At 36.2% G+C, this 12351-nt stretch overlaps 1 protein-coding gene across 1 annotated transcript in view; it reads left to right on the forward strand.

Annotated features, from left to right (window-relative positions):
* The window catches only part of LOC111874753 (SEC14-like protein 2), a 51702-nt gene extending 41250 nt beyond the window's left edge, over nt 1–10452 (forward strand). Inside the window, exons 4-10 of the mRNA XM_023870506.2 lie at nt 2045–2162; nt 5968–6177; nt 6794–6874; nt 7023–7222; nt 7310–7464; nt 8146–8297; nt 9605–10452. Of these exons, the coding sequence (XP_023726274.1) occupies nt 2045–2162; nt 5968–6177; nt 6794–6874; nt 7023–7222; nt 7310–7464; nt 8146–8297; nt 9605–9738 (1050 nt within the window). The 3' untranslated portion in view covers nt 9739–10452. The remainder of the gene's footprint in view (nt 1–2044; nt 2163–5967; nt 6178–6793; nt 6875–7022; nt 7223–7309; nt 7465–8145; nt 8298–9604) is intronic.
* The last annotated feature ends 1899 nt before the right edge of the window (nt 10453–12351 follow it).

The following is a 12351-nucleotide window of genomic DNA, read 5'->3' on the forward strand; positions in this document are numbered from 1 at the left end:
TCGATACCTGTTTCCTTTAGGATCTGCATTAATTTGGTCCAGTTTACACGGTCAAATGCCTTCTGCCAGTCTATGAAGCAAACACACAGTTCTTCATCTATCTCCAAAGTTCGTTCTGCTATAATTCTCATCATCCCAATTGCATCCCTGGTTCCTTTTCCTCTTCTAAATCCAAACTGATCTTCTCCAAGTATATCCTCTATTTTCTTTTCAATTCTTCTTTTAAGTATCTTTGCTATTATCTTTGCTGTATGTGCAATAAGGCTTATTGTGCGATGGTCGCTGCATTTTGTTGTTTTTGTCTTTTTCTTTAAGGCAATCATTGTCACTTCTGTAAAGTCCTTGGGCCATTCCCCAGTTTCATATATGGTGTTCTTTAGTTTTGTCAGTGTTTTACCATGTTACATTCCCACTTAAATTCTGTGATGCGTCAGCATGCTGGTAGTACATATGCAATCATAGTCATGGGTTTTCTGAGAGGGTCAACAGTTCATTTTGCACAAAACCAGCATAAATATCACGCACAAGATGCTGCAGGAAAATGTATGGTTCAAGCAGCTGGTCACCAGTCAAAAACACACCATATGTTGACAGAAAAATCAAACCTGGAAATTACTTCTAGTGTTCTGTTTGGATTGTCATGACCCCATAAGTTGGACTCCATCATGAGTAAAACCTGCCTCATTGGTGAAAAAAGCACAGCAATGCAAATAACTCATACATGCTAATTTTCAAATAGCTCCAAAACTGTTGAGAACAGGACCCAAGTTGTTATAACATTTTTCAGTTAGGATGACCTCAAGAATGACCTCTTGAATTTCTACCATAAAGTCGTGATACACTTTGTATAATAAAATAAAATCTTATAGCATTTCAAAATGGCTCATTGGGCAAAAATATGGTATTGAAATATTTAGTTCTTGTTTGTAACACATTTAATCCTACATATAACAGTTCATTTAGACTTTCAACTAAATGGAGTACCAATATTTCTGTCTGTTACAGGCCTAATTTGGAATTCATAAGTACAATTTTTTGGGGGTTATTGTATCAAATCTCATAAAACCGACAAAACAATTTTGGGATGAAATATGTATAAAACAAATTTCAGATGAGCATAATAGGAGGAGAGAGAAATAACAGACACAATGAGCCCATAAGGAATTTATGCAGACATATTAGCTTGCAAGTCAGACCTACTACTATGCAGTGTTATCAGGATATCAGCTGTGTCAATGTGAATTTTGTGTCCAACATTTCAGTGGCTGCCTCTGTCTGCAACATCAGAGGTGATATGATGAGGAAGACAGACAGTTCTGAAATACTGGATACCAGCTCAACACTGACATGGTTGAGCACCCAAGAAGATCTCACCGTATACTGTCACCATAAAAGTTTCAAATCATATATACTCGTGTAGACCTGATACTACTTTGAGCGAAAAATAAGACAAAACTGTTTACACTGCAGAGCCATCTTCCATGTTCTAATCAAAGTACTGCATAGCATAGTCATAACCAACTGCAAAATTATTTTTCTTGCAAAGTAAAATCTCTGTTGCACTCATAAGGGGAGGGCACTAATTATCCATACAAACTGGAGGCACACCTAGTTCATATTATTGCTCTATTTAACTAGTCAGAAAATTTAGAAATTATGTAATAAATTTGTTAATTTTGTGCATGTACATATTGAGTTACAGATAAAAGGAAAAGAAGCATGTTTATACAATGATTTACTTAGGTCAAGTTTTTAAAATAGAACTACAGTCTCCTCAGATCACTTCTATTGCTGAAACTTAATATACTGACTGCTGATAGTGGAATGCATGACGCAGTAACACATTCATAATTAATCTTTTAAGTGCCTTCTCCTCTGAAACCTTGATGCTGTGATTTAAACAATTTATATATGTATAATTCAAAGAAACAAATAAGGTGTTGAAGACTGTATTCCCATCTGAATTTTTATTTTCTGATCAGTCTTTTGCTCATAGTCTTCTGAGTTTTCACATTAAATATTCTTTCACATTGATTCACTACAGTCCCTTAGATGGAGAGACAATTGGGAAGTGGAGAAGCTAAGAGACTGGGTACCTCCAGAGGTAATGCAGAAGTACTACCCCAGTGGGATATCAGGATATGATAAAGAAGGAGCTCCAGGTACGAAAGCCATCCAGTTCTCCACCTTGCTTTAATTATCCACAATCTTGAAAAATATGTTGTATAACTTAAGATGTCAATATTATGACCACAAGTTTCACTTTTTTAAACAGTCAGACTCTTAGATTCTAAAGGGTTCTGATGGTGTATAATACTCAGAATTACTGGGTAAGACTCTAATGCAAACACCATACACACTACCGTGTTAAACCATTTCATTAAAAGTTTTCTTTTACTATTTCAAAGCTTGAATTTTGAAATAAAATTTAATAAATTCAATAGAGGGCTATCAAATAACTTATGAGTGGAATGGAGAATTTCCATTTTTGTATATTCTAAGAAATCCACTTTCCTGTAACTAATGATAGCCATATTTATGAAGGGAGTTTGTTTATTAGTACTATGATTTTATCATGAGGTAAGTCACTAGTCTGTTAAAATATTTCCCTCTACTTCCCATCACATTCTATTCTACATACATATTCCATGCATCTCAAATTGACTGCAGAAAAACATAAATTTTCTTTATTAAAACCGAAATTAACGGCTGTGGGGATTTGTTGCGCTGACCACGACACCCTCTATCCGCCAAAGTTGGCACTAACTTCGCCAACAAGTGGCGGTTGCTCGGTCAATACAGTTTGCTTGCAGACTAAAGACACGGAGTTTGTTCTTTTATATCTTTTAAATCAATTATGGAAGTGATATACAGTGTGATAGGTTAAAAAATACATATGCTTTTACAAAGGAAAATGTTTGAATTGGCTATGACATAATAAGCATTCCTATACAAGAGACACATCGCTGAAACATAGCCATAGAGGTATCCAGGGTTGTGAAGATCTTAATGGTTCTAAAGACTGAATATTTATCAGCCTTAACTTTATAACCAAACTCAATTAACCCTTTCACAGATCGGTTATTCATAGAGTGCGGAAACCCTGTCTGGCTGGGTATTTTCACAAGATTAAGAAAAAATCATGGAAAGTCTCTGAATGGATATTTAATGCTTTCTCACTCCAAACATTGAATGAAACTCCTCAGTACTTTTGTCATTTATGTTATATGCTTGCTCCAAAGTTGAATCGACAGTCATGTTTACAGTTACCAAGACGTCATTCATACCATCACAATTGTTACACATGCCTCTAATCTTTGAACATCTATTACAGTACTTCCTCAGAAGTAGTTCTTGTGGACAGTTAACTGTCATCTGGAGATCTACTCTTTGTTGATTTGATAACTAGGTGGTGCAAGAAAATGTATAGCTGCATGACAAATAGCTGCACCAGGAGCAAATAGCAAAATTTAAATATTTGTGTCATATTCTCAAAAGGATTGAAATTGTCCAAAATTAAAAAATCATACCTTGTGTATTAACATGCAGAGGATGAGAGAAACATAGCAGTCAATTTATCTGCTTGTTAGGGAAGACACTGATGTGTTTCAGTTTTTACAGCATCTCCAGAAGATTATGGCATGTCAGAATTGTTTGACTTAACATTGCAATATATTTCAAGATTATACTTCCAACGACACAAATGCAATTTACAACTGAGTTCTTACAACATTTCAGCTTCTTTCATGTTATGGTAATACAACAGATCATTGTAGTTACATGAAACAATGCCAATAGCTCTGTTTACCATTATTTTTTATATTTAATTGGAGAAGAATTGATTATTCATATGTGAAAATACATATTGTCGCGTATTGGGCGTATAACGCGACAAATAACTTCATGCCGTATTTGATATAGCGAATTTTATTTCACATTCGCACTTACAATCACACAATTGACAGTTTTAGAACTACTGCTATCTGCAGTATCACAAATACTACACTCCAAATGCCACAATACAACTGACTGGTTGCTGGCTAACTCGGAACTAACTCGGAGGTAGCTTGAGGACTAACTGTGAATAGCCTTCGCTGCTCCTCATGTAGCCTTGATCGGACAATACAGAAAACGGCCACGTAATAAGCACCCTTGTTGCCTGGTGCTGTGTTGCTAGCAACGCTAGCGGTAGTAACCGCTGTTACTACCGTCGTCTCTCGCAATCCTGTTTACCCGCGCTGCCTAGCAACCCGCGGTACCCTTGGTGACGTCATCGCTGTTGACTCGCGTTGCATAGCGACCAGGATGCTAGGACTCGGCTAACTTCGGCTCACTTCGGCTTCGCTCGGCGCATCACGTCTGGCGGGGGGGGCGTCATCCATAGCTCAACATGTCACAATATGTATATCTTAAGTAAGAATAGTGGCACGTGGTAGCGTAATTGGTTGAGGCAATATGCTACAAGCAGGAAAGTCACGGTATCAAATCCCATTAAAGTGGATTTTCCTTCAATTGACCTGATCCTTCCAACCGCAATATGGCCCTGGGGTCGACTCAGCCTCTAACAGAAATGAGTACCAGGAATATTCTTGGAATATTCTTGGAGGTAAAGGGCAGCTGGTGCGTAGGGCTGACAACCTTGCAGCAATCTATGAGCCAATTGTGTAGAAAATGTGGGAACCTCAACATCTCATAACCCTATGGGCCTCCATGGTCTGTTACAGGGATACTTTTACTTTATCTTAAGTAAGAATACCAACTATGGCTTCCTTCAAGGGTGATAATTAATGTCAAACTGCAAGCATGAGCATATTGGCAAAAGCACACACACAGAAGGAAATGGTCAAACTTTTCATCACTCATACATTTTTTATTGTAGGAGAATGCTAAGTTAAGTATCCATCAAGCAGTACTACCTTAATGTGGTGGGGAGGTTTGTGTACCCTGATCGCCTGGAGAGCTATGCTAGCAGGGACATAAGCTCCTAGTAAGGTCACCCATGCTAGACAGGTCAAAGGGTAGGGGCCAGAGTATTCTGTGCTCTTCAGACTGGGGTTAGAAGTCAGGCTAACAACTTAATTTCATATAACAAATTTGTTAAGAAACCTAATGATAGATACCCGATGGAAAATTTGGGGAAACGAATATGGAAAGGTTATAAGGAGTGTGAGTTATATCTTGTTGCTCAGAATGTCATGAGTTTATTCAGATCAGAAGCATTAAGCCAATTAAAATTTGAATTAGAGAAATACAGCATTGCCAACGCAAAAATTCAAAAAGTGGAAACGCCCAGACAGAGATGGCCGGAAGATATAGAGCATGATTTATGAGAGATAAAAGGGACGATATGGAGGCAGAAGGAAAATAACAGAGAAGAATGGGCATTTGGTTTAAAGAAGGCCAAGGTTCTTAGAGGAACATAGAGCCAATGAGTGAGAGTAAAAATGGAACATGTCTGTTTTAACAGCAACATTTTTATAGCAAACATCATTCTCTGGCATCCTCTTATAATTTCATTTCATCCTGCATACAAAATTATAACACTCGTGTAATAATCCTTGTTAAAAGAATCCTTAACAAAAATAAATTAATATCACCTTTTCATGAAGGAATAATAAATACATTTCTCAACCAATCACCAGAACTGCATTCAGGTTTTCATTTCAGAAGGAATGTTTTAGAAAATCTCTCAATAAAACATGTTGTTATGAAGTTTAGAAAACAGGAAAGTCGCTGATATACTTTTCTGCACTTTCAACACCAAATCCTTCTCTTCTTACTGAATCTGAACTTATTTTTCATATATAAACAGTTGTTCAATTAGTATTACATTACATATTAGCCCATGCATTTAAAGAGGTGTAAACCCATGAAACTTCACTGCTGTCAGCAAGAGAGAAACTGGTCATCTGTATTTCAGTAAGGCCTCAGACAGAACACTAATGAAAATATTACTTCTTTCTGCAGTAATAATTGTTCCTTTTGCTGGCCTGGATATGTGGGGAATGATGCACTGTATTAACAAAAGTGATTTCATTAAAATGACAATCAAAACTCTGGAAATGTATATGAGTATAGCAAGAGAGCAAGCAGAGAAATTTGGCAACGAAGCATCTAAGCTTATTTGTGTCATGGATATGGAAAATTTCAATATACGTCAGTATGCTTGGAGACCAGGTAAATATCACAGATTTCTAATAACCACAAGTACAATACACATCAGGATAGTGTTACCTTTATGACAAGAGTACACATAAATTCCACAGAGATGAATCAAAAGACATCAAGACACTGCAACTACAAAAAGCACACCTATACCTGCTTTCTGTTTGAGGCAAAGTAAAAGTGTTTAAAGGCCTGGTAGTTTTCTTTCACTTTCGCACAATTGCTGTTCATGCTGAAAAATTTAAAAGAATCAGTTTTGACATCTTTGGATGAATTTTGCTTCAGGTTCATAGACTTCAACCATAAGACAAAATATTAGCATATATGGCCTTTATCTGTTGGTGTGGATAGTGAAACATTTCTGCTGTTTTAAATGCAGTTGAGTGGTAAGAAAATAAAGCACGTAAAACTAAATTAAAATCAGATTCTTAGAAGTCTGGACGACTGTGTGAACCCACATGCACATATATATATATTATACACACACACACACACACAGATACATAAATGCCATAAGCCCACATCCTCACATGGATAGAGGTAACCCTTCTAGACGTATACTCTATATATTTTGTGCATTTAGCTGATAATAGGAACTTCATCACTAATGTTTATTTGCATAATGCAGCTGGAGAAGTTGTTGTAGCACTGGTCCAAATGTATGAAGCCAATTACCCAGAGATCCTCAAAGCCTGTTACATAATTAATGGTAAGTTATGGATACAGATAATGAGTCTGCTAATTTACATCAACATCAGAATTATTCTGCAGTAAAACAACTGCAATCAGCATATTTTATTTTTAGAAATTAGTCCCATATTTGCTTCAATTAAGTACTTCAGTCTTACTATTTTCAGCTCCGAAAGTATTTGCCATTGCTTTTGCCGTGGTAAAGAATTTCATGAATGAACACACACTGAGAAAAATCCAAATCATTAAGAGTGATCCTCAAAAGTGGCAGCCCATTCTGCTGGCATCTATTGAGCCTGACCAACTGCCAGCTCATTTTGGTGGAACCTTAACTGATCCAGATGGGAATCCCAGATATGCAACTAAAGTATGTTCAGTTTATGCCATATGTTCCAATTATTTGGTCAAGAGAGAATTATTTTACTGTCAACACCATCATTTGATTCTGATCCAGGTTGCTCAGGGAGGAAAGATTCCAAAGTCTTACTATACCAAAAAGACTGACAGCACAAGTCCACCACTAAATGACACCTTCACAACTGTTGTAATTAAGAAAGGTGAAAAACTGAATCTACCATTCATAGCTCCAACAGAAAATTCCATATTAAAGTAAGTGACAAAGCAGCACTATATTATGATGATCATTTTTTAAACTTCTTAATGTGAATCCACATTAAAAAGAGATCAAATCTTTATTAGTTCTCACTTGACAAGCAAATATATGCTAAAGTAAGTACCATGGAAACATACTTTCATAATAATTTTTAAAATTTTTAATTCAAATGCACATTAAACAGGGATTATTTATTAGTTCCCATTTACAAAGCAAATTTTTTAAAGAATGTTCTAATATGAAAAGTACTTATTTTCAAATTGCTTTACAGTATGTAGGCATCCTTCATCAGGAATTAGTTTCTAGCATATGTTATTGAGAACAATGTCCCATTAATGTCATTCGTTGAATTAACTCTAAACATAATGGAGTTTTAGATATAATTTCCATGCATTTATACTATGTAACATGCTATTTTCAATCATATATGTCAAAATGAATCAACTTGGAGTTCCTGAAGAAATTATCATCCCCAATCTGAAAGCTACCGCTCTCTCTTCACCATTTGCTCATGTACCAAAGTTTACAGAACAGAAACCGAGAATCACTTAATAACACACACATTGTTATAAGCAGTAAAGAAAAATATATTTTTTAATCAAACAGCACTTAAATCAGTCAGAACAGAAATGTACATAAGACAAGTTAATAAAAACACTTGTTCAATTTATTTCAAGATGGGAGTTCCAATCTGAAGGGCAAGATATCAAATTTGGTATAACTTGCCAAGATATCGATGGAACAGAGTCTACAGTAGTGCCAGTCCACAAGGTTAATAGCCACCATTCAAACGAAATTGGAGTAATAACATGTCCAACACCAGCTACCTGTAAGTACAGTCACTCTCAGACAGGGGATGAATGACGGTCATTAGCAGAATTGTTACATTTAATTCCATACTGCTTTATTGTTATTAATTATCTGTTTACAGAAGAACCATCACAGTGCAAAACTGATCACAATAATTACTTTTATTTTAAGCAAGCCTTACATGGTTTGATCTTCAGGCCGCCATCTCATACACTTGAGCTGTCAAAGGTTTATGTATTATTATCTATATTATAACAATTTTCTCATTGTGTTTTAGCCATACAATTGCTATCACAATTATCTTGGTAAAAATAAACTGTTAAAATACATTCAGAATTAGAAGTTACTCACGTCCTTTGGCTGAGTCAAACTGCATAAGGTTTGTTCAAAATATAAGTTATTGTTATAGACAATATTACATTGTATTTGATGGTTTCTTTATATTGATAATAATTTATAGCACGTTGTTATCTCCTCTCTTGCTGTGGTTCACAAGCAGCACTTCCTCTGCGGAAATAGCCCATAGTAATCGTGCATTTGCATAAAAAGAACATCATTAATGCCTGCACAATGTTCCTCTATACTGAACTACATGATCATTAATCCATTCTTGACATTTTGTCTTTCTTGCAGAACTTCAAAACAATGCATATCATGAATGCTGGTACTATTTCTTTACCTGTGCTAATATCCCATGTGGATCTGTACATCCACTCCCCCCTTTGCCATTATGGCAGTGCTTAATTAGTTAAGCACAGGGGCAACTTACCTTTAGTGCATGAGTAAGTGGCTAGGAGTGTGACCATCAAGACTGAACTTACATTACATTAAAGAACACAGTGAGTTAGTATTGCAGCTCACTGCAGAACAGTTCCACCCATATCACACATGCTCTTCTGATCAGTAGAACTTTTCCATATATACCAGAGTAATCATCAGTAACTTTTGACAAACCATTTCTCATATTCTGTATACATCATATCTTACTTGTCCACATTATGATTTTGTCTTGAAAGAAATTATATGCCTTATCCTTCCCCTTGGGTCCTATGATCCAGATTTCTTCAGTCTTCCCTGAAGCATGTCCTTAAATGTATGCATGTCCTTTTGTGCATGGAAACTACTGCTGTAACTCCTTTACCACTGAATACCGAAGCATAAAAATACTGATATGTTGGGATTTTGGACTTTATCCATCGTCCTGGTTTTTAAGATAACAAATAAAAACACGACGTTTCGGAAACTGGATCTGTTTNTATAGTAACTACATAAAACTACTCTTTGTGCAATGAAAACTGGAGTCAACCAGCATATATCTTGTTCCAGATACTGTGATATTTGATAATACCAACAGTTACATTCGCAGCAAGAAGATACACTACTCTATTGCAATGGTTTCCCCTTTGACAGCTAAGGATGATGATACTGAGGATGATAAAATAACAATACAAGAAGGTTGAGAAAGAAATTCATTAGTAAGGTACCCGTGTACAGTGTTTTATACTGGAATTCACAACTTCATTCCGTGGCCAAATGATTTTTATACATATATCAATAACTACAGTGAAGAACTCTATCTTCTGGGATATAAGGTTATCACATAGTCTGCTGAATGGATTACAAAGCGTTATATCCCAGAAAACAGAACTCTTCACAACCCAAAGAGAACCCAAAATTCTAAATAACTACAATGTTCGGGAAACTGGAAGAAGGGTGAGAATGAAATGAAAGACATACTACTGCACAAAATGGCCAATTACTTGTATATACATATTATAGAAATATATTGCAAAAACATTCGTGAGAGAGCAGTACTGAATAATTATGTATTATCAGCTGGCTAGAATTAAGTGGCTTATATTTATAGCAAATTAAATGAACTGAACTAAAATCAGGGCATAATAATTAAGAAACAAAAAGATAATATTAAATGAATATACAAATCATAATGCAGTAGGTGTGATATTTGTTAAAACTCTTTGAATAAATTATGTACAAATAAATATTCTCAGGCCTTAAACTTGTATGTCAGCTGGTGACATGATATGTATATAGGTGTTACTATTTTCATAAATGTATTTATCTACATAAGAACAATGCTGGGAAATATATTTTCAATGCTTTCAGAAAATATGTGAAAATGCAAATTAAATGCTTCACAACTCTTTTTCAAATGAAGACACTTTATTTATACTGTAGGTTTCTATGTACATTAATTCATGTTTTTGTTTTCCTTCTTCAGAATTAATGGACCTTACATGCTTATTCATTCATTAAGTTACTGACAGATAAATTCGTATTGGCCTCAGACTTAAACATCTGAACTACCCAAACACCGTTCTTTCTAAACGTGAGTCTGTACCTGTGCAATGACATTGTTTTGCCACTGGTAACCACCTACAAGGCACCAAGGTGTTGCAAACGTAGAAAACCATAGTTTCAACTCTTACTACCATCAAAATCTCATACCTCATATTCTTTGAGCTTTTTTGGACATGGTGATGCTGGGATCGTACCGCAAACTCCTGTGATGACTTTAGAAGGAAACTGCACATCTCTCTCTCTCAATCAATTCTGCTTCTACTCATCAGTCAGATGACCAAACACCATGCAGTCTCTTGGAAGTCAACCAACATTTTGGAAGAACATGCTGCCTCCATCTTCAGAGTTTAAGAGTAAGCCAAGCAAGAAACTAGTATGAATCAGGCAGCATCTTCAACCTGATGATGGAGGCAACACGTTCTTCCAAGACATTGGTCGACTTTCAACAGAATACATGGCGATATATGCCAGAAGACAGGACATTTCATAACCACTGCTGTGAAATCCTCAAATCCTACTTGGTAACAATCTGTTGTATGTTACAATTTTGTCATAATGCCTTCATTTAACATGATCAAAATGAGATTTCCATCTCATTAGTCAATGTAAGTAATTCTACTTCTGCACTTCAAAAAGAACTAAAAGTGCTGAATGAATGACACAAACTAGGTTTCCAAATTACTGGCAGATGATTTTACCATTCCTGGCAGAGAAACTCTACTATTATGGTAACATCAACTTGCAGTCAGTCTGAAAAATCACACATACCCTAGGATTCGGGCTGTGTCCAACACAACTGTGATATAATGTATCAAATGAGTGGCACAACATTTCATAAAAAAAAAACCTCATATTCTGCTACATGTTCAGACAGTTAATCCGGCATTACGCACCAGTCTTATCCCACAGATCTGTTTTTAAAAACCCATGATGACGCTACACAGCTCTACATCATGGAGCTGGTATGTAGCCACACTGTGTCACCAGTGACAACCTGATGGACACTATATACAGGGTGTCCCAGGAGGAATGGACCAAACTTCGGGAGGGTGTTCCTTATGTTAAAGTATGCCGATATAACCCAAAACACCTATGTCCAAAGTTGAACGGTTACGGAGATAATGGCCAGAGAAGTGTCAAACTTTGACTGGCGTTGCACACTTGTTGATTACAAAATACATATTAAAACTGGCAGGAATATGTGGATTCTGTAATGTTAATAATGTACGTAACATCAAACTAACTTGTGAGTGACATGAAGCCATAAAATTGAAGTACAAAATACTCGCTCGCCATGTCATAATTGTCCTTAGGGTTTCCAAGCANAGATATTTATTGTGCTTCACTTCTGCACTCACACACTTTACGATTATTATCACTTTCAGTATCACAATTATTGCTTCCACTATATCTCGGCGAATACTAGACTGCTTTCGGCGGCGGCTTTCTTAAGACTGACTCATTACAGCGGAAGTGCATTATTCCTGCTGGTTCAACAATCCGTTGTTACGCAACGAACCTTCCATCTTTGGGGAAACGCATTTGTTGATTCTGCAATTCCTATACAACGGCCCACTGTTATTGCATTACCATGGAAATATCTACTCCAAACATGTTACAATATATATATACAGGGTGTCCCAGGAGGAATGGACCAAACTTCGGGAGCGTGTTCCTTATGTTAAAGTATGCCGATATAACCCAAAACACCTATTTCCAAAGTTGACAGTTTCAAGAAATAATGGCCGGCG

The sequence above is a fragment of the Cryptotermes secundus genome, unplaced genomic scaffold, assembly GCF_002891405.2.
Source record: "Cryptotermes secundus unplaced genomic scaffold, Csec_1.0 scaffold838, whole genome shotgun sequence".
NCBI lineage: Eukaryota > Metazoa > Arthropoda > Insecta > Blattodea > Kalotermitidae > Cryptotermes > Cryptotermes secundus.